A 23,946-nucleotide genomic window follows, 5' to 3' on the forward strand; every position below is an offset into this window, starting at 1 on the left:
AGGACACCTGGCTTGAACTAACCAGCCAGAGAGTAATAACTCATAGGGCACTTCCTGTGGGAGACACGGTAATGTTCTCTTTGCATATGAAAGTCAGCAAAATAGTGTTATTTACCCAATAAACATGGCTTAAGGGTTTCGCTGTCTGCAGGGACAAACACTATAAAATAAAATGGCTAATTTTTCTATAATAAAGTGAATTTGAATGAGCAACTTAAATCAATATTAGGCAGCCAAATTATGTGTATTAATATCAACACATCATTAGCATAATCCCAAGTGAATTTTTTCATTACTAAAAGTAATGCTAGGCTTGACTTTGCTTTTCCCTTGATATTAGCTTATATATTCTGTATTTGGTTCGGAAATAACTTTTGTTTGAAACCTAATCCACTTCTGCTTTCTATGTATACATATACACATAAACACACACATACAGACATATATGTGTGCAACACAGACATATATCACACATAGACATGTTTTATACACATATGCATATTCATGGCAAAAGCCTTGGTACAAGCATTATCAGGTAAGAATTTCCTACTCAGGTCAGGAGAAAACTGTGGCCCTTGTTCTGTCAACTTTTCTACCCAACTTCCTAGCATTACGGGCTTTCTTTGGAGGAGGAGTGCCCATAAATCTAACAAGTAAATATGTAAAGTCTAGAATGACAGTAAAGCCTTAAAACGAAGCACAAAACCTGTATCAACAAGAATCTGATGAAGTTCCAATCTGTCCTTCTTTATTTTACTTCATGTCAAAATCTCTGTACACACCCAGCAAAAATGAAGGACATCTTTCCATGTCCGGCAGTAAGACAACACAGGGACCTGCGTGTGGGGGCTGAACCGGGCCACGCTGAAGGGAGGGTGTGTTTCAGGCTGAGAGAGTGTGCAGGGCTGCAATGACGGGAGCCATGGAGCAGTGAGTGAATCAGCAGGATTTGTGTGGTGAATTCTGTGAGAACGGCTAGAACATCCTCACTAGGGACTCCCAGACCAGTGGCTGTCCGATACAAGTATGATGTGAGCCACATCTCTAATCTTAAATATTCTAGTAGCCACGTTAAACTTTTTTAAAGATTTTATTTATTTATTTATTTATTTATTTATTTATTTATTTCAGAGAGTGAGAGACAGCATGAGCAGGGACAGGGGGAGAGGAAGAAGGGGAGAGAGAATCCTAGGCAGAGACTTCACTCAGTGCGAAGCCTGACATAGGCTCGATTTCACGACCCTGAGATCATGACCTGAACTGAAATCAAGAGTCAGACGCCTAACCGACTGAGCCACCCAGGCGTGCCATCACATTAAATATTTTTAAGTAAACAGGTGAGATTAATTTTTACAGTATCTTTTCTTTAACCTAATATCTGAAGGATGTTATCATCTCAATGTATAACCCATATAACAAGGTTATTTATGAGATATTTTATGTTCTTTTTGTTTTGTACTAAGTCTTCAAACCCTGGCAGTGCATCTCCAGTCACACTGGGCGCATTTCAAGAGCTAAACAGCCCACGTGGCTACCAGATAAGGCAGTACAGTGCTCAGTCTTGAGACTCTTCTAGGTCCGACTGTTGGAGGCCAGTGCTGCAGGCACACACTCTAGTACCTGCCGTAGAAAACTGACCCTTCAAACCATACTCCCTGTTCCCTGTTCCCTTGTTGTCCCAAACATTGATCTCTTAGTGTATTTCTTAGAAGCAAAATTATTTAAGATAAAGCACTTTAGGGGCAGCTGGGTAGCTCACTCGGTTGAGCGGCTGTCTCTTAATTCTGGCTCAGCTCATGATCTCTAGGTCATGAGACTGAGCCCCATGATGACCTCCAAGCTCACTGGGGAGTCTGCTTGAGGATTCTCTCTCCTTCTCTCGCTGTCCCTCCTCCTACTCATGCTCGCTCTCTCTCAAATAAATAAATCATTAAAAAAAGAAAAAGTACTTTATTTTGTTTGTGTGTAATATGTCAAATAAATAAGGAATGCAGGCTTTGTTTCCTTAAAGGACCCAGTGCTCAGACAGTCCTGAGGGTACAGAGGACAAGAGGAAGTTGAGGTACACAGTCTCTGATGAGAAAAGAATTATAGATGGTGATCACCCACCCAAGTGATTCTGTGATTCACACTGCCCTAAACGTATGATCTGAGGACTATGCTGTACATGCCATGGGCCTCTGGCTATTACGTCTGAATCCAGTGGCCTCAATATCCACCTTTGTCTTTTTTTTTTTTAATATTTTATTTATTTATTTATTTGACAGAGAGGAGAGAGAGCACAGTAGGGGGAGCAGCAGACAGAAGGAAAGGGAGAAGCAGGCTCTCTGAGCCGAGAGCCTGAATATGGGGCTCGATCCGAGGACCCTAGGATCATGACCCGAGCCAAAGGCAGACATTTAACAACTGAGCCACCCAGGAGCCCCTCCACCTTTGTCTTGACAGTTGTTTGACCCTTTAAAGATACCATCTACCTTTCTATTTGCTTGTTGCACTTGAAGATGGTAACAGAAGTTCAAGGAGGAGGGCAGCTTCCTTTTCTTAGGAACTGTCATGTTCCTGCATCTTATTTGCATGCATTTTCTTCCAATTAAATGTGCTGAAGATTCCCAAAGCTAACTTATATTCTAAAAACCGATGGATTTGCTTTGCCCCATATGTGGGTCTTTTGCAGTAGTAAAATACTTCTAGGCGAATGGTTTGCTGATGGCCAAGTTGGTAGAAAATCTCCTTTAAATAGCATAGCTTGGATATGCCACTAGCAACCTCAGTCCACACATTCACAATTTTCTTATTTTCTTTATGATGTTTTGGAATAGATACAATTCTAAGGTCCAAACTACTTCTGGACATGGGCATTTTTCTTCCTCTCTGAGGGTGAAATTATAACTCACTCTAGAACTTTTTTCAAAAAAAGAAATGGGAGTTATCATTAGGAAAACTACAGACCATTTTTTAAAAAGCTTGAATCCAATTTGAAGACTAGAAGAGTTTATAAACATTTTAATTACTCTCCCCAACATCATCCGTCAGCTGTCATTCCACAGTCCCCCTCAAAGTTATGAAAAAAATAACTTTAAAAAAAAGTCAATTTGCAAAATTAGTGAAATATAACCTAAGCAGCATAACAAATATAGGAATGGGAGAACATTCTATCAAAGTTGCTATCTGTAGCTTAGTAATTTTACGTTAGTAATGTCCCTCTCTTAGAACCATCTTCCCTGTCTACCAGGGCTGCCTAATAGAATCCTCCACAGGATGATGGAAATGTTCTATTTGTGCATGGTCTAATATGGTAGCCAGCAACCACAGGTACTATTGCGCATTGAAATGTGCCTCATGCAACTAAGGAACTGAATTTATTTAAATTTAAATTTAAACTTGAAATTTAAACAGCTACATGTGGCTAGTGGTTACCATATTGGATAGCACAACTATCCATATTGGATAGCACAACTATAATTAGGGCAGGGGCTAGGTCACTTAAATCTTTATGCCACTCTTGGCACAATATCAGCCTTGAGATCCAAGGCTCATGTAAAACACAAAGCACTTTATGACTGCTTTTTTGAAAATATTAAATAATTAAATAGAACAGCTTCCATGAAGCCAGACAAGGGAGGGGGGGAAACACAACTGTAAGAAATTCTCTAAGGATAATGCTACTCCTTAGGATGAGCCAGAAAAGGGGATGGAGGATGATTATTCTAGAAACGTGGGTCCTAGAGGTCCATTCCAGATCTAGCTCCACAGTCAACTAGCTGAACGGCTCTGGGCAGTTCTTGGAGCTCCTCTGAACCTGATTCTCTTACTTATATAATTCTGGAATCTGCTAGAACAACCTACAAGTCCCCTCCTCCCTTGAAACCTGTAATGAAATGTAGAGTCAAACCAGATCAGGAGGAAAAAACAAAAAAAACATTCTCAGGTAAGAAGTGTTGCATATGGTCTACCAGAACGCCTTCTGTAATTTCAGTTCCTATACTTTTCACTTAAGATAGAAGCTAACAAATATATAGTCTTCAGGCCGAGGATTCAGAATCTGAGAGTTTCATAAGGGGATCACAAGATTTGATGAGCACACACAAAATGGAATGCTTTTAAGACTCCCGTGAAGACAGTCAATTAAATGCAAAGTAACAACTATTCTTTTATTCTCCCCTTCGATCTTTTTCCTTTTATTTGGAAAATTTTCAAACCTTAGAAAAGTTGTAAGACTAATATGATGAACACTTACATACCCCTCACACCTCATGAGACTGTTCTTAAGTACTGATATCCAGAAACCCAATCCCCTAGGTGATCTCACTACAGACCATTCCCTTGGTAACACCTCCCAGTCCCTAACACTAGTGAGAATAAACTTTGGTCAGGTCGGAGGTGAGTCTGGATAACCACCAAGGGCAACAAAATAAAGCACAACTGTATTGCTGTATTTTCTCTGTTAACAACAAGCATGCATTTCAGCCTTAAATTTTATGTCAGACACTTTAAAAACGAGATAGAATAAAAAATGAACCCTTCAGGTTTCAAGACGAAAAATCCTACTCTTTGAAATGAAGGAGACATTGCTCCAATCCTAGCACCGGGAATCCAATCTCTGTGCCCCCTCTGAACCGATGCCTTTGTTTGCAAAGGGGATTCGTGGTCTACCTCAGAGAAATACCCCGAGGATTCCATGTAAACAGAGTAAGACATAAAAATCATTCAGAATTGCTAGCTGCTTTTCCAGTTTACTAAGCCTTTTCCCAAATAGTATACTTCAGGAATGACAACCGTGTGGGATGAATTCACCAGAAATCTGGTTTAAAGACAAGAGAGGGGCGCCTGGGTGGCTCTGTCAGTGAAGCATCTGTCTTTGGCTCAGGTCACAATCTCAAGTCCGGGTGGAGCCCTTTGACAGGTTCCCTGCTCAGTGGGGGAGCCTGCTTCTCCCTCTCCCTCTGCTGCTCCCTCTGCCTGTGCTCTCTCTCACTCTCTCTGTCAAATAAATAAATAAAATCTTAAAAACAAAATAAAACAAAACAAAAGCAGCAAGAGAACGGAAGCTCAAAGATGTTCAGGGCAGGAGGAGGTATCGGCATCTACTGAGCAGATAGGACAGCCAGGCCTACAGGAGGCCAACCTTCCATCAACCCTGTTAATGCTCACATCAATTCTGGGAAACAGGCTGTTATATCTGCTGTTTGCCATCAGGTTTTAAAGCTCAGAAAGGCTGATTTCACCAAAAGTCACATCGTTAGCTAGTTGTAGGGCTTAGTTAAGTAAGTATCTGGTTTAAATGCCTACATTAACCATTTAGGAACTTCCGCTAAGGGTTCAAGAGTCTTGGTTAATGGTTTAAGGGTCATATTTAGGGCTTAAAGCTCTTTAAGAGCCTAGTTAAGGGTTTAGGTGCCCTGGTCAATGCCTCGGTCAAAGGTTTCAGTGTCCAGATCTTCTGACTCTGAGGTTAGGGCTCTTCCTGCAACATGTAACGAAGACACATTTTGGAACATGAGGTTTCTTGCCAGCTCAAGGATGTAGACTGCTTCTCTACATCTAGTGGATTCTGACAGGCAAGTGGCATGTAGCCTTTCTTGAAAAAGTGTTCTCCCCAGCAGGCCCACCAAGGCAAGTGGTAGTTGGCAGCCCACACAAAATACATAGACGATGTCTCAATTCCAGGAATCTTAACCAACGTAACCTCCGACCTTGGGTGATTATATTTTAAATAAGGCTATTCACTGAACACCTTTATTAGAAAATGTCTATGGGAACTTAGGCATTGGATGATTTGAAATAACTCTTGCGATGGCTGAGGTTGGGTGACTTTGACAGGCCAAGCTACTGAAGCAAGGCAAGGCTGTAATTAGACCATGCTGTAAAGACTGTTCAAAGATTGGACCCCACAAAGGTGTTCGATTAATAATAAATGAGGAGAAAAGCAGGCTATTTGCACAAGCAGCTGGTGGATGGCTCTCCCTGGGTACAGAGCCGCAAAGTTTTATCGTCACTTGGCAGTGCACGCATGCCAAGTCTTCAGCCTCAGATCCCAGTGAACAGACACATGGGTCTGGTTGCAGACCAGACTGCCTGTGGGACCAGCACATTCCTAACTGGATTTCCCTCTAGTGATGGAGACTTTAAATAAACCTCTGCTTTTGTTAGTAACTTTGAGACACGTGAGTTTTTTCTGTCACACCAACCAGACTGCACCAGAGATACAGGTATCCATCTTGATCCCCTGACCAGAATCCATGCAAGCAACACAAAACCAGCTTCCATTCCCACTCAGCAAATGGAGAGAGAAACAGGAAGCTGCTTAGAGGATTTGGAAACTAATAGTTCAAGTAAGGACCAAATGCAGGGTTGATGAAAAAAAAATTCTAAATAGAAATCTGACCAACATAATTACATGAGAGAAAAGTAAAAAGAAGAGAAGAAAGAAAGGAAAGAAGGAAAGAAGAAAGTCATTCATTTTGAAAATTAAATGATACACATCAGAAGTCATGAAATGTGAATACATTCATAAAAGATACATGATGGGTGGGTGATAGATGGACTCTATCAATCATAGGTCTATCACTAGGTCCCTTTCTCTTTCTCTGCTTCTAACTATCTTGGCAAGAATCTTGATCTCCTGGCAGATAACTCTTTTCCAAAACATACCAACGTGACACTGCTCATGCATAGGTTTTCCAAACCCAGTGTCCGATTATTTTCACCATTGCACAAAAACAGGAGATCCCGCAGAGCAGCAGACGGCCTTCAGCAGGCTGACACCCGGGCCAAGCCCCAGGTTGCAGCTCAGAGAACACACTGTCCAGTTGAATCCCACATGGACTGGCCTCAAAAAATACCTGGTGTTTGTGTCCCCTAAAAGTTGAACAAATGGCAGTGTCTTTGAAAACACTTCACGGGGTTTGTGGGAAAGGTGGGGGGGTGGCATTTTAGCAAAAGTACACCTATCAGTGGGCCCTTGTCAAACCCGACAAGCAGGTAGTCATGCCTAAGAAAAGTCTGTCCTCTCAGATTCGTATCACTGGGTTCATCTGGGTTCCCACAAAGGAGCAGTGAAAAAATCTAGTAAGTTAAAATGAGGTGTGGGAAGGTCACCAGAATAACAGCAAAGAACAACACTCTTCATCTGAGTGAATGATTTCTTTCAGGATATTAATTTCAGCTTTGTGATTTTTTTTTTAATTTGCAATTTTTTGGAAATCACAATTTTTTTGGTGCTTTAAAATAACAAAAATAATCAAATCATTCTGACTCTCTAGGTGATTATGAAATTAAATTACCAGTAGTTATCACTAAAACACAGGTAAAGACCTTTATTTCACACAAAATTGAATATTTCTGAATAATTCGGGGGTCCAAAAGTAGACTTCTCTGAATGACTGTTTCAACAAAGATATTCTGTTTTGTAGTATTAGATCCATGGAGTTTCTAATTACACATTGGCAGCATTATCATATATAAAAGATTTGTAAATGTCACTGGTTCTGACCATCCAATAATGAGTAATGAAAATTTCTATATATCACTTCTAGGATCAAACCGGTATGACAGCAGAAAATAGCATTATTTATTTGGCCCACATTATTATTGTATAAAATCTGGGGAAATAAATCCCTCAATTCATTTAGGAATGTTCTTTTCCTAATTAAGGTTTCAATGACTCTACACATAAATACTGATTTTTACCTTTTTCCATTTGCATTGTAATTTAAAGTCTACATTGATTTCATTTCTATAATACAGTGTGTTTAATGTTCTCAAATCTTAACAACTTCTTATCCTGGGTGTCCCTTTAATATTTAATTTTTACCTTGTTCAGTTACTGGAAAACATCTCATAGCTTTTTTATTTATTACTTTACTTGAGTTGATTTCTTTACTTTCTTTCTTTCTTTTTTTACTCTGTGAAATTACCCATTTGGCAATCACATCACTAAAATGCAAGAAGTTCTTCTTTCAATTATAAAAGCCAGTATTACCCATGATTATTAGCAAAACTATTTTGCAAATCAACCACTCTTTATTTCAGAATACAATCAAGTACCACAGGCTAGAGTAAAAAGCTTAAGGATAGCAATCTTTTTTTTTTTCCATTTAAAATAATAAACGTAATCAAACCTTCCTGCCAATCTAGGTGATTGTGAAATTTAATTACTAGCAGTTATCATTAAAACAAAGCCAAAGCAATTTCTTCCACACGTAATTGAATATTCCAGAAGAAAATTTCTGAACAGTTCTTGGAAAATGTATTTAAAAATTAATTTTAAACTGATTATTTCATTTGTTATGTCTCAGTTGGTAATGCAGAATAAATGACACACTTGGGTGTTGTGGTTCAACAACAGCAAGTGAGAACATATTCTCAGGAAAATCAGATAACTTTGAGTTTACTACTGAGTGAATTATCAGATCTTCACTCTCTGTGCAAACACAACCAAACCTAAATTTTCCCCATCTATTCCTCTAAGAGAGATTTAACCCATATTATTCGAGTTCACCTCTCCATATGCTACTCACTACAGAATCAACAGTTCCTTCTTTCCTGCTCAATTGCCCAAGTATGTCCTAAGGCTTCCAGGGAGCTGTTCCATCAAACCCACTGCTACCCGAATGGAAAGAAAACCTCCTACCTACATCAGCAGCACTAGTAAGTGATCTAGCTCCTCTCTGCACCATGCTGCTAATGGGTCTATAGGTATAACCATCCAGAGAAGAGATAGCACCTTCAAAATGGATCAACAGCAGATATAAGGAAGTTGAGAATTGGGCCATGGACTTCCCCACCTCTAGGCCCTTGGAGGTCTTCCTGAAATGCTCTTCCTCTTCCTGAAATGCCTTTCCTGCTATCTGGGGAAAAAAATCTCACTCATCCTTTAAGCCCCAACTCATAGGCCACCTCCACGGACTCCTGCCTACTGAAGGAATGAATCACTCTCTTCCTCGCACTCTCCTCCACATAAGTCATTCTACCCAACGGGAATATAGATTACTATTTGTCGTCCATCTCTGTGGCTGGACAGTGAGGGAAAGGATCCTAATTCATCTTTCTATTCCGAACTCTTGGGACAGTGCCCGAAACTTAAAATATACTTAATGACTGCTTATTTAATGGACCTCAGACCTCAAGATCAAATTTAACATGCAATGTAAGAGGCAAATTTTATGTGTGTTGGACTTATTTCTGTACCTAAAGTCTGAGCCATGAAATGCCTTCTATGTCATTCCTCAAAGGAGCAAAATTTACTAACACCAAACATTGACTAAGTGCCACTTCCTGGGCTAACTGGTCTACACACTCTATCTCATTTAAACCACATAGCATTATATGAGTAAGTCCTGTTATTAACATTAGCCTTATCTACAGATGAGGACATTGAGGCTTGGAGAGTTGAGCAACTCACTCCAAATTACCCAACTGGTAAATGGGGGCAGCCAGAACTCAAGAACAATAATCCCAGAACTTCAGAACTAGAGGGGATCCTAAAAATATGTTCCTCAATCAGCCTCCTTGAAACTGACGTTTAGAAACTTACTTCTGGCACATAATAGGCCCTATACGGAAAAAGATGATCAATACGTTGATAGAGTGCCCTATTTTCTCATATAATCTGGCCTTTGCCTGGGAGAACGCAGCTGCCACAACAAACAGGCTCTATTCTTTAATGCCCAACACCTCTCACAGGTGTGAATTGCTTGTGTTGTCTGAATTATTCATGATCCACACGATGGGTAAGTGTGCGTAAAAAGAGAACTACAGCTTCTTGTATTTTTCAAGACAAAGCATCTGATTAATTGGTGTATTAAGCAATATAAGCTCATAGGCCAGTCTGATCCACAACAAATAGTATACCCATGCCCACTTTTTTGAATTTTGGTGTTCACGTAATTTCCCAGTTCCCATTAGGATTTAAAACAGTGGTAACTCAAGCAGGAAGGAGACCCATCATAAGCATCTCCATCCTATCTGCAAAGCAGTTACCAACATCTAAAGCTCGTACTGCGTGGCTTCAAACCCATGTATTTTTCTGAAGCCCGAATTCAATATTTCTATCAGGTCCCTTAAGCTACACCAAGATCTGAATGTTCAGATGCCACAGCATCTGTAATTTATGCCATCAGTAAATCTCATGAGAATACGGCCTTCTTGTCTTTTTTCCATTCTTCTTTCCTGTGGCCACCTCTCCACCCACCCAGTCCCTTTTCTAGTGGGCAGCTTTCCGAGAGGGCTAACCATATGCTAATCGTAAGCCAACATCACTGTATTTTAAATTCAATGTTAGTCAACCAAAATGAATTGAAAAGCAGCAGCAGTGGTTTGGGGGTACTAAAAATACGCTGTAACATTTGCTGAGTTCTCAGAATTAAAACCACAGGCAGTCAACTTGTTGCTGCTCTTAATAAGATATGACTGTTCTGCCCCATTGGCTGCTACTACCAGCAACTTGAACTCTATCATATGCCTAACAACACTGTGCTTTTGATTAGTTGGCAGTGATCAAGAAAGGAGGTGCCATTTCCCAGGAACTGAACCTGCCAAAAAAGATAACAGACGGCTTTCAAAGGATCACCTTGTGCCACATCACAATCGTACCTTAGTCAAACTCACCTTGCATTTATGATTAAATTAGTTACACATCTATAGATATGGCTTATTTATGACAGGCTTGCTGTCCAGTGGTCCCAACCAGGTGATTGTTCTCGGAGTTTAATGTCTGGGTGATTGTAATAAAACACACACCCGCGCACACACACACACACACACACACACCCCACACACACACAATAGGAATTAATACAATATTAACATATTGAGTATTTTCCTGAGGATTTCAAGACCCTCTTGACCCCGGACGACTGTATACTACACTAAATGTCTTATCAGCTATGCCTTTAGGGTTTGTCATTAAAGTTTTCAGGGACCAGAGAGGTAGAAGAATTCTACCTAATGCATCATTCTGATTAGAAACCTGTCATACTCAGAAACCAGAGGGTCTATTTCTATTGATTCCTATTCCTTCAGGCTCATTAGCAGTTTTTTCTCTTTAACAGACCTGTCGATCAACCATAGAAAAAGCTGAAAGAAGCCCTCCCTTTGCTCAGCCACACTTGAAAACAAAATGTATGCCCGGAAAGTAAAATTAGAGAGTATTATAAGAAAATGTCCAAGAGGCCACATAGGAAAAAAAATCACACACACACACACACACACACACACGCACACACACACTTGTAAACCGGCAAATTGTCAGAGGTTGGGCTCGACCTTCCTTCCTCTAACTCGCTTCAATCAGGACCAGAAACACAGAAACCCTTCATTACTTCTATCTCACACCATGCCCCAAGCTTGTGTCTCCACGGAGCTAATTTCTGAAACAAACAAAGAAAATCAAGTCTGCGAGGAGCGGGGGTTTTCTCCTCTCTTCCTTGGATTTGGGCATCCAGCCCGGCGGGCGCCGCACCGCAAGCCAGTCCCGGCACCCAGCGGCACCCTAACCTTCCGCGCCCCGCTAGCCCAGGTTCCCGCTGCGCCAGAAAGTGCGAGCCCGCCCTGCTCCTTTCGCTTCTTGCCCGCTGCTGCTCCCCAAGTCTCCAGAACCCTCGCGTTCGCACACTAAGGACGCCAGCGCTCTCCCACCTCTGCGCTGTCAGATGTCAGGCGCGGAGGTGCTGTGGGCGCCCCGGGTGCTGGCAAACCGAACCAGTGTCCCAGGGGCGCCTGCCCTCACTCCGAGAGAGGGGGCAGGCGGCCACAGGTAGGCTCTACCCACCCCGGGGCGCCGGGCGAGGGCGGGGGGCAAGAGAGCCAGCGCGGCAGCCTGCGCCCGACGGGCTGAAACTCACCGGAGGACACCGAGGAGCCGGACAGGCTGGAGTTGCTGGACGCTGCCATCTCCGCGCGCTCCGCGCGTCGCTGCTGGCTCAGCCCCGGAGCGGACGCCGCCGCCGCTGCCCTAGCGCGACCGCTCGCAGCCTTCGCGGCCCCCAGCCCATGGCAAAGTCCTGGGGACGCGCAGCAAAGCACCAGCCTCCGGACTCTGCCTGCACTTCCTGCTCCACCAGATGACGCGCTGCTGCCGCCGCTATTTATTTGTGGTTTCCGTCCCTCTCGGCGCCTTTGCACGCTCTTCTCCGCGTGTCGGGGGGCTAGGTAGGAGCCGAGGGAGGCCGAGGGGCGGCGGGAGCGGACTAACCGTGCCTCCAGTCGAGCCCCAGCTGTGGTCCGCGCTCCCCCGCGCGCGGCTGGGACCACAGCGCCCGGGCGGCCCGGAGGCGCCCCGCCAGCTCCTGCACCCTCCCCTGGGCTCCTGCCTCCACAGCGGCACTTCGAGCAGCCCGGGCAGAGGCGGCGGGAGCCAGACAGACAGAGCGACCTCCCCCTTCTCCCTCCGCCCCAACTCCGCTCGCGCGCACACAAAGGAAGGAGAGGAGACGCGGGAGCTCGGGGGGCTGGTTCAGCTGCCGCGGGCTTGACAGCTTCTGCGACTGGGGCTGGAAGAGGAGGCTGAGGACTGCAGGGCGTGGGGTGCGGGGGGACGCTGGACCGGGACGCGGGACCCCGAGGTGCTGGGGAGGTCGCCGGGGGGGCGTGGGGCCAGCGCGGCTGCGGGGCGGGCGCAGCGCTGCCCCCACGGTTTGGAGGCAACCCGGGGTGGGGAGTGGGGAGAAGGTGGTGGGTCTCGCTGCCGGTGGCCAGGCTAAGGAGCGGCGAAGACAGCCGGGGTGGGGGATCCAGAGGGCGAAGGCGAGGTTACTAAGGACACGATGCTAGCTAAAAGGGGGTCTGGGATGCCAGAACGGCTCTGAAGAGCTTCTTCCACTCCCCTCCAAATTGTTCTTTGTTACTCTGGAGCTGATGGTCCCTAACCCTGCAAGAAGGTGTGTTTTCTAAAACACCGTCAAAACACCTAGCAAGCCCCATCCAGCCGCATTTAAGTACCCCCAGCCACGGACAGTGATTAATGGGTCCACTGGGCTTTTGAGGTTGCCCTTCAAAGAAATAGAGATGTTCCAAATATGTCATCAGGCCCTCACAAAGCAGGGTGTCAAGTGAAGGAGGTTGTCTGACTTCGTCGGGTAAAGGATCCTCACAAAAGACTTGGCAGCAGGTCCAACTGTGCCCTTTCAGGAAAAGGGATTGCTTAGGTGTGTGAGAGAAAGAGACTGGAGCACAAGGTGTGTACCTTCCCCCTGTATTTAAACCTAAATTAATTTCACTGGGAGGAAATATCATACGGATTTTTTTAAAAAAATCTATTTCACGCTCCCAGCAGGGTAATCGGTTCTTTCAATCCTGAAGCAACAGAAAACTGTGAAATTTGAACAGAAATTGTTAGATCAAAGGAAAACGCAAACATTAAAGGAGTGAAAGTACTCTCATTATGTAGCAAAGTGGAAAGTGTTCACATTGGGGTAGTTCAATTTTTAAAAACATGGTTAAAAGGACAGAGTCAATTTAAGAATTATCAGGAGTGACACAGGAACAGCAGATAGTCCTAGGGGGTCCACATCAACCATGCACCCAATGTACAGTGACTGATAAATGTTGAATAATCGTAATATGCACTCATGTCACATTTTCTAGTTGATTTAAACTTTTTTTTTTCCTAATTCCCTTCGGGATGCCATCCTAGTACATCTTCCCAATGAGTCTCTCTCTCTCTCTCTCTTTTTTTTCCCCCCCAAAATACAGTTTCTGAATAGTTGAGGGCTCATGAGCCCGCCTCAGCCACATTGAGTCTTCCTGACCCTCATCTATATGGAACCTGGAACATTCCTGCCTGGTATAGGGATACCTGAGCACCAACCCCCCTCCCCTCAACACATACTCCTTTTTCTCTCCTTTTGTGCAATGCAGCCTAACCTGGAGTCCTTCAGGGATATATGGCCTTTCACAACACTAATCTCTCCATCAGAACCGACTTCCTGTTCTCCCAAAGTTCTTCTGATCAAAGGCACATCTACTTCATTAACTAGTAACCGATGTATCCCTCCAGATCTTTAGATGGTGGACTGACTTGCCTAGGTCACCTAGTAGGGCTGACACCCTCCAGGCTTTGAAGACAAAAGACAACACAGGAATTCATACTCTGGTTCCACCACTCACTAGTTACGTGACCATGAGCAAATCACCTACACTCAATGAGTCTCAGTTTCTCCACCTGCAACCCAAATCTTGATACTATAGGGTGTTATGAAGATTAAATGAAATCATGTGTATAAAGCCACAGTGTACCTGGCACATAGTTTGTGCTGTGATTATAAACTGTGCCCCGGAAAGGCCAAATCTATGATTTGACCAACTTCTGCTTTTTCCCACTACATCTGAAGATAACTAATCAGCATTTACTTGTTCCACCAGGGGAAATATCTAATCTTTGGCCCAAGGTTTATATCTTTCTTGTCCCAAATTGAGTAATACACAACAGGTTTCATTATTCACCTCTGAAGTCTTGCAAAATGATGTCAAATTCTATTTCTGTAGTCAGATGATAATATTTCCCTTCCCAGAACTTTGCAGTCATTAGTTAGGGAAGGTAAAGCAGGCCTTGTGAAGTTGATAACTTTTATTATCTCAGATGGACTTGAGATAATATAAAGGGAAGGGACAAAGGGGAACTTGCTGTGAAGGTACTACCCCACAGCCACTCTGTGCTATATAAGAGTGAAATGAAACAGAGACTAGCTTTCTTCCACTGGGTTCAGAGCCCAGAAGAAGGATACAAGGATACAAGGTCAACAAACATGCTTACTGAACAAAAACAAGAGGACTGGGGAAGCTTCGTTTGTTGGTAGGAGATGAACCATAACTCCAAGGCCTATTATTTTGAAGAACAAATGGAGAGCTCCGGGTTCAGAACTAAAATCTGAAAGTTGATCAATAATTTAGATTGTTAAAGCCACAACGGAATGGAGAAAACTCAGCAGGCATGATCACTCACTATCATTTTTCTTAGCTTCAGAGCCCTAAAGGCTGGCTGTTCCTCGCAAAAATGTTTATGATATCAGAAAATTAGCAGGAGGTGGCTGAAATAAGAAGCTAACCCCTCCCCAGCAGGCTCATGCACCTGCTTGTGGACCTGCCAAAGCAGTTCTCCAAATGAAACAATAAGGATATTCGTTCCTATATTTCACTCATTCATTCACTCATTCATTCATGGGCATTAACTCCTATTTGTCAGTGGAAAAGCGAACACTGGTGCTGCAAAAATCTTAGGCCTCTTTGAAAAGTAGGATTTTTTTTTAAAGATATGTCTACCTTTTTTCTTCAAATATGAAAACCCTCATGGGACGAAAGGAGTTTTGTTAATAATTTGGTCTACTGAAGATTGTTAACAGTTACCATTTTGTTAGCATGAAAGTTACTTTAGCATCTAAAGGCTTCCCACCTTCCCTCTCCAAATAGATTTCCTGTTCTCGCCTTCACACACGTGACCCCTTCTCACTGTGCCCAGTACCACTGAGGGCTGGCAGCACTGGCCTTTTCCCGTGCTTTCCTTGCTGAGCATCTTACACTGTGAAGGAGTAGGTAGAATGCCCCTTCTTGGAAAATCTCCCCTGTTCCCAAAGCCAGAAACCAGCTTTCCTTCTATTGAATTCCTCTAGTCTTTCCCCTATATCGCTCTATTGGCAGATGCTCTGGTTTTGTTTTGATGGTAATTTTGGAACATGTATTTTATCTCCCTACTCTATTAAAAGCTTCCTGGGGGCATGATCGCTGTCTGGCCAGCCTTTGTATTCTCTACCAGGCTTTACACACGATAAGTGTGTAAATATCTGTAGATATTTGTGGAATAAGTGAGTAAACTAAGGAACTAATAAATCCATAAATGGTGTTCATGTTCGCCAAGACTACCCATCAGTAGCTCGGACTATCAACAAGATGATGAGTAACATATCTGGAGTACAAAAAGAAGTTGATGGACATGTAATAACACTATTTTACTATGAGTAAGAAAACCCAAAATGGTGAAAATATAAGAACACAATTTTGATGGAGCAAGTGTTTGTAATCCCCACCCACCCCACCTACCTCCCCCACCCCCATCACCAGCTGTTCCAACTGATACAATTTATTGTTTACAGAGTAGCTCTTGTGTTGCTGTAATTTGTTTATTTTTGCTCTACTTTTCCTTTTAAGTTTAAAAGCAGCCAAGAAAACACCACAGGGAGAAGTAGCTTTTGTGGCTGGAGCTGGGCTCCCATGTTTCAGGCACTCTGGGGTGTTTCTTTGTGAAGGTCATTCCTTTCCTCTGTGCTAAGCACAGAATGAAATATTCCTTACTTTCAAGATTAATCCAGTGGCCAGCATTCAAGGAAGAATGGTGGGGCTATTTGTCAACTAGCTTTAAATATTTTATGGCAAATACTCTACTGTACCCTGGAAATTGGTCTTTTTGCCATCAATTTCTCAACATCGATATACTCTTTGTTGTAGGAAGAAACATTTCCCTTTGTAGTTTAAGCAGTATTTCTAATACAAAGACTCCTGGTCCTGTTAAAGAGAAAACATTGGCTCTTCGGGGGTAACATCAGGCGTAACTAGAAGCAGGAGCTGAGAAACCCACCATTTCCTCAGAAGAGGTGTGCAGGCAGCCCAGGGGGGAGCTTAGCCAGCAGACAGCTCCCATGCTGCAGGTAGCAACCCAGCCTCTGAACAAAAGGAGTCCGCACCTGGGGTGCAGACAAAGGGAGACTGCCTCTGCTACCCAATTCCCAATTCCCATCGCTTGCTGCTTGGGGACCCCTAGTGGCGACACACACGCCACAAGTACAGGTGTTCTGAATCTCCTCACTGAAGTGCAGAGGGGTCCTGAGGTATCTCCCTGACTTTCCTACTTAACCACTTAACTTGGGGGTGGAGTGATTAGACACGCACACATGCGCGCGCGCATGCACACACATACACGTACATACACATGTCACACCATCGGCTACAACCTCTTGGACTTGAAGGACGCAGAGAAAGGGTGCCTGGGTGGCCCAGTGGGTTAAGCCTCTGCCTTTGGCTCAGGTCATCATCTCAGGGTCCTGGGATTGAGCCCCACATTGGGCTCTCTGCTCAGCAGGGAGCCTGCTTCCCCTCTCTCCCTGCCTGCCTCTCTGCCTACTTGCGATTTCTCTCTCTTTCAAATAAATAAATAAAATCTTAAAAAAAAAAAAAAGATGCAGAGGAAGGGGGAGAGAGGCAAAGAAGAGAGAGCTTTTCTTTCTTTCTGAAGGGAAAAAATAACTTTAGAAACTCATGATAGAATGCAGAAACTCATGAAGTATGTTTTCTTCTGCACTCCTGGCTTTGTTCCCCAACATTTTAGATTACAAACCTCTTTTCTGCCTTCCATGCCATAAGAGAAATCTAGGATAAACTAAAGTGAAGAGTGCTCTAAGTCTCCTCTGCGCAAAGGTGTGTAGCGCGTTTGTTGCTCATGTCATCTGGGGGCTACCTATGTCAACATTTGCTTTCATAAAGGTATTCAAAGCATTTATTCTCTGCTAACTGTTCATGCATTTATGCATTCAGTAACTGATTTAGTCATGTTTACTGAGCACTCACTATGTGTCCGAGTATAGTGGACCCAAGGAAGAAAGATAGAGGAAAACTACCTCCTTGCCCTGGGGTATTCAACAAGATGCTCCCCATCGCCTCTTTCTGGACATTTACCTCTCTGCTGGAACAGGGTTTCAAGCTATAGAAATGATCTCTAATTAGGAAGCACAGTTATTATCCATTCGGGTAACAACTTTCTTTTCAGCAGATATTTAAAAAAATATAACTCTAAAACCAAGTCTCAAAGTCTGTTTCTAGATAAATGGCATTTTTTTTTTCATCCACAGTTTTAGCTTGTCAGTTCAGAGAACCAAGCAGATACTCAGAATGTGCTGTGCCTTCAGTCCTCAGAAAAAGTTCTGAATCAATATTTTCGTTTCTTTCCCTGTGGCAGTTATAGATTTGATAACAAAACAGAAAAATCTTTTTAATTTTTTTTTTTTAAGGAGGGAGAGTAAGTGGGCACTGGAGGAAAGCTAAGAGACACAATATCTGGGTCAATCTTCTGGTATAGGGAAACATATTTTAGCCTGTGGCAACTATTCTGGATTCGTTTGTGAAATGAGGCATGAAGAAGTGATTTTGGAAAAGTTCAATGTGTATCTGTGGAGTCAGACAGTCCCTATTCCATCCTGGTTCCTCATTTATTAGCTCTGTGACCTTGAACAATTTACTTAAGGCTAGTTTCCTGATCTTTAAAATGGAGCAATAATACCTAGTTCACAGAATTTGTGAGGACCAAATGAAATAATAGATCAGTACCGTGTCTGCCACATAGAAGCCCAGTGAGGAGTTCTGGGTGTCTGTGCCCTAGAGTCAAGCATGGCGTGCTTACGCCTACTTTCCCAGAGCAGGCTGGAAGAACAATGGCCTGATGGAAAAGTAATTTGCATCTCTACCTACCCTTCTTGTGTTACATCACTTGTATAAGAGTACATCAAAACATATGAGAGAGGCCTGGGCTTCATGGGTTTTTTGTTGTTGCTGTTCTGTTTTTTTGTTTTTGTTTTTTTTTTTAAGATTTTATTTATTTATTTGAGAGAGAGACAGAGAGATTGAGAGAGAGAGAGAGAGAGAGAGAGAGAACATGAGCGGGGTTAGGGTCAGAGGGAGAAGCAGACTCCCTGCTGAGCAGGGAGCCAGATACGGGGTTTGATCCTGGGACTGACCTCAGCCAAAAGCAGACACCTAACAGACTGAGCCACCAGGTGCCCTGAGACGACTGAGCTTATGGAGATAAATCCAGTTCAAATCCTGATTCTGCTGCATATCACCTGGGGACCTTGGACAAGGAACTTTGTTTTTCCTCTTTCTTAGTGTATTTACCTGTTAAAATGGTGATCATAATGCCTCGTATTTGTATAAAAAACAATGTAGGAGGGTGCTAAATAATATTAATGTACAACAAGCACTTTTTACCTATAACAGTTCCTGGGGAAGGAGTGGATGTTGCTAGCGGAGAGTGCTTCAGAATCTGCAGGGAGTAGTGTGTGGAATATAAAAAAGGAAAGTACACTCAGGTCCTTCCTCAATCTCTCTCTCACTTTCACACACACACACACACACACACACCACATGCACACACCCCACACCAAATGGTAATATCTCACAGGACGACATTTCCCCACCAGCCTCTTTGGGTAAGAATCCTGGTAGAATGTGAAAATACAGTACAATGACAGAGGATAGGCAGGTTACTTAATCTCTCTGCCAAATCTCGCCCCTAGAAGATAAATGGAAGAAAACCCAACATTTGATGACTTGCTACTACTGCTATTACTTTAAAAAAAAAATTATTTATTTATTTGACAGAGAGAGTGAGCGTGAATGCACATGGGAGGGGGAGGGGCAAGAGAAGAGGGAGAGGGAGAAGCAGACTCCCCGCTGAACAGAGAACCCAATGCAGGGCTTGATCCCAGGACCCTCAGATCATGACCTGAGCCAAAGTCAGACACTTAATCGATTGAGCCACCCAGGCACCTGCTGCCATTACTTTAATTCTCCATCTCAGCACTGCCACTCAACAATACAGAAAAATCACCTGCCACCTAATAACCATTTACTGAGTGCCAGGACCAGGCTCAGGATTCCGTCTACCTTCTCGTATATTCACAACCAGCCTGATAGGAGGATCATGATCTCCATTTTCCCTTTAGGGAAACTGAGGCCAAAAACCCTGTGTTACATCTTAATCAAAATGCATGACAATGCTGGTGGTAAGTAGTATCATCCCCACTTTATTTAAGGAAACAAAAATGAGAGGGTAAATAATTTACAAGGTTCTAGGCATTAATTGGAACCCAGCTTTGGCTGATTCTTTTCAGAGTATGCTAAAAAGAAAGGAAGGAAGGAAATAAATCACTCTTTATCAGAGTTTTCTTTTTGCTTTTTTGGTAAATATTTTCCTGCTTGAGCATTTACTCAGGAAAGAAATGAAATCTTTAACATATATCTTCTTTGCTTTAAACACTCATGTTTTTCTATTTGAACATGGAAGGGTACTGTCCTTCCTTGTCTAAAGAATAAATCATGGGGCAGGCCAGGCTCTGGAGACTTTGCAGGGCTTGTGTTCTGACCCAAAGGGCCTGAAGAGCAAGAGGCATGGTGTTAGGAAGAATAAGAAGGTGTTTGCTCAAGTGAGGTGATTGCGGGGAGCCAAGAATGCTCCCTGATCAAGAACTCTGTCCTATCCAGCTTTCAGATACTGTAAGTTCCAAAATTAGAACTTTCACTTCTTTGACTTAAACAGTGCTGTGAACACATGTTATAATCAATCACTTTGGGGGGGACCTAAGACATTAAACCAAATAACTATTTTCACCTGAGTAAGTTTCCTTATCCCAAAAGCTGATTTTAACACCCACACATAGGACAGGGGTATGCAACCTTAAATACTTCTACAGAATACCTGGGGGTTATCTTAAAATACAGACTCTGATTCAGCAGATGTGAGGCAGGTCCCAAACCCTGCACTTCTAACAAGTTTCCACGGGATGCCAATGGTGCATCACCACACTTGAGCAACAAGGGACCTAGAAGAATGGTTCACAACTCTGGCTGTGCATCAGAACCACCCAGAAGGCTTTCTGAAATCCCAATGCCCAGATTGCAACACCCCAAAACAAACAAATCAGAATCCCCGTGGGTGGGAACAAACACCTGTATTTTAAAAAAAAAAAAAATCTAGATGATTCCAATGGACTGGTAATGTTTGGAACCACTGACAGGAAAGATGGGATGGAGAGAAGAGATTATAATGACAAGGAGGTCAGTGGGGAATGGCAAAGGCTAATGTTGCTCCATGATTTTGCCAGGACTGTCCCTGGTCATAAAGGAAGGAGAGAGAATCACATTCTTGTCAAGACCTTTCATAAGATCATGTGACTACAGTTATAGTGATATGAGGAAACAGAGTAGAAGTTAACATTTGCACAAAAATTTCTTAATCAGTGTGGCGCAATTTGTCTTCAAATTTTGCCCACGTTACGATTTAAAAAAGATATTTCTCAATGAGTAAGCACAAATGGCATGCACTGACTTTAGGGCCACTCCCCCCAGAGCAGCCAGCTGTCAGTGAGGGAGATGTTTGCCGGCAAATCCACTCTATCATTTCTCAATCAGAAAGAAGATTAGAAATGGGATTTTCAGCTCAGATGGGGTTGAAGGGTGATATTTATGCCAGAGAAATACTTCATGCCACAGCTAAAAAAAAATTGCTTTGGGGAAAAAAAGACCCTCAACTTCTTATTTGTTATGAATATATGAAAATGAAACTCTCAGCTTGCACAGGAGGCGGTGGTATCACAGGTGAATTCAGCTGCCTTCCTCTTCCAGTGGTGTTTGCTGCACAGAGACAAAAAGTCTTTTAGCTGAGTCTTTATATCCAGAGAATTTATTCTCATCCACATCCGCTCCCATTCCTCAGGGTTGAAACCAAGAGGGTGGGGAGTGAAACAAATCAAAATGTTTAGAGCAGTTAATTCAGTTATGAAGATTAATTTGATGTGTCAACGTGATTGGGCTACGGGGTGCGCAGATATTTTTTCTTTAAGATTGTATTTATTTATTTGAGACTGAGAGACAGAGACAGTGACAGAGATAGCGAGAGAGAGAGAGAGAGCACAAGTGGGGAGGAGAGGGAGAAGCATGCTCCCAGCTGAGCAGCTGGCTATTTTTTTTTTAAAGATGTTATTTATTTCTTTGAGAGAGCTGAGAACAAGCAGTGGGAAGGGCAGAAGGAGAGGGAGAAGCAGACTCCTCACCCAGTAGGGAGCCCCATATGGGCTCGATCTCACCCCTGGGATCATGACCAGAGCCGAAGGCAAATGCTTAACCAGAGCTACCCAGGGACTCCAGTGTCCAGGTAATTGATACAAAATTATTCTGGGCGTTTCTGTGAGGGTTTTTTTTTTTTTTTTAATGAGGTTAAAATTTAAATCAGTAGACTGAGTAAAGAAGATTGCCTTCCCTAAGATGGGTGGGCCCCATCCAATCAGTTGAAGATCTTAACTTTGAGTTAAGACAGAACTCTTTCTGACAGCTTTCAGACTACAACATCAGCTCTTCTGTTGATTTTGAACTTGAACTGAAACACTGGCTCTTCCTGGGGCTCAAGTCTATTGGCTTTTAGACTGTAAATAAGCCATCAGCTCTTCTACATCTCTAGCTTGCTGACTCACACTGCAGATCTGGGACTTATCAGCCTCTATAAGCATGTGCCTCCATATATACAGGAATTAGCATGAGCCAATATATATTGGCATGAATACACACACACACACGTATGCATATATTTATGTCTATCTAAATACACATATCCTATTGGTTCTATTTCTTTGAAGAAGCTTAATAATTCATAAGGTAATTTTTTCACCTTTTGTACCCCTCCAGATTTTCTAATTTTTCTATAATGAGCAAATATAATCATTGATTTTTAAACAATGCATTATTAAACAAGCAACAGGAGAGCTCGTGTCCTCTTACATCACAAGCGTCTCTACTTCAGATCAATGCTGCTTTTCAAACTTCAGAACCTATAAACATTACCTGGAGATCTGTTAAGACTGGGCCCCACACTCAGAGATTCTGATTCAGGAGGTCCAGGGCTGGGAGAGAAGTGTCTCCAGCTCTCCTTAGCCCCTGGGTGATGTTACTCCGAGAATCCTGCTTTGAGTGGTAAGGTCTGTGATCATTGCAAGGAAGATCACAGCGCCTTTCTAAGGGACTGTCTTTTAATCTCGTACTGTGTTCACACACCCCCAATTCAGCCGGAAAAAAAAAAAAATCTGCTGTGTTTTGTAGTTGTCTTTCCATCTGGCTTTCTCATGAGATGAGAAGATTCTGGAGGGCAGCAAGGGTGTTTTGCCATTTTTGCATTTCCCTTCCCTAACCTAAGAATCTTTCCTGTAACAGAATTTTAAAAATGTCTGTAAAATCCAACTGAGTGTTTATCTTTGTTCTGGTTTCCCAAGCCATCTGAAGGTAGCAGGCTGTCCTGATTTTCTGCACAAAAGGGCAGAAGCAGAGTTAACACAATAGGATGCTGTCTGATATTGTCTTCTGCCCTGTCCAGGGAATTTAATTTTCTATAAGCTTAACTCCAATTCTCTTTGGGACAGTTGTAATGAGAACCTTAAGGCTTCCTACCCTCTTGTGACATTAAAGCCTTTCCTACTGAACATTAATGATCTTGGGGGACACTGAGTTTGCTCAATTTGTATTTCCTGACATGTGAGAACATGGAATGGTATAGACAAAATGTTTTAATGTTGAAATGGCTTTTTCAGTTCTGATCCAAATGTATGATATTGGATGAAAATATCCCAAGGTTCTACACGGGTAATACTGACTGAATTTGACAAGTAGTTGACTATGATGATCTCGCAAGACTTAGGAAAAAGTCTGAGCAATATTACAACTTTCTACATTTTCATTCTGATTTGAGTCTTCACATCCCCATTCTGTTACACACAGTGTGTCATACCATAATGACTAGATTTCGTTTCTTAACGATGTTTGTGATCTTATTTTATTATTGTTAGAACACTATCAAGTTCGTACAGTTCTTTTAAGGAATTCAGAGAAGAAATCTTTTGCTGCTGCTAACCTTCTTCTGCCCTCCTACTTTTCAAACTGTATCATTACCTTCTCTTTTTCAGAGCTTCCTGTCATAGCCTCATAATAGAAGTTCAGCTTGTTTGCATATGCATTTGCATGTCTTCATTAAGAGGAAGACGGCGATGTGATTAATGAGTGTTATTTCTCATTTCGCAGAAGGAATATGTCTGTATTTTATATTCAAAGCACCAAAAAAAAGTCCTATGTTAGCTTAATATCAAATCACTTACTGTCTATATGTTATTTAAAAATGTTTTTCTTGTAACAGTACATACTCATGCT

The 23,946-nt window shown here is 42.7% G+C and overlaps 1 protein-coding gene and 1 long non-coding RNA gene across 4 annotated transcripts in view; one reads left to right on the top strand and one right to left on the bottom strand.

Moving 5' to 3' along the window:
* The window catches only part of CHN2 (chimerin 2), a 290,529-nt gene extending 277,784 nt beyond the window's left edge, over positions 1-12,745 (bottom strand). For both annotated transcript variants that reach the window (XM_032305767.1, XM_032305769.1), the window contains exon 1: positions 11,844-12,745. In XM_032305767.1, coding sequence (XP_032161658.1) covers positions 11,844-11,892 — 49 coding nt within the window. In that variant the 5' untranslated portion in view covers positions 11,893-12,745. The remainder of the gene's footprint in view (positions 1-11,843) is intronic.
* The window catches only part of LOC116569464, a 43,357-nt gene continuing 30,674 nt past the window's right edge, over positions 11,264-23,946 (top strand). For both annotated transcript variants that reach the window (XR_004277039.1, XR_004277040.1), the window contains exon 1: positions 11,264-11,755. This is a non-coding gene — a long non-coding RNA (uncharacterized LOC116569464). The remainder of the gene's footprint in view (positions 11,756-23,946) is intronic.

Source organism: Mustela erminea, chromosome 11 (genome assembly GCF_009829155.1).
Source record: "Mustela erminea isolate mMusErm1 chromosome 11, mMusErm1.Pri, whole genome shotgun sequence".
NCBI classification, from domain to species: Eukaryota; Metazoa; Chordata; class Mammalia; order Carnivora; family Mustelidae; genus Mustela; species Mustela erminea.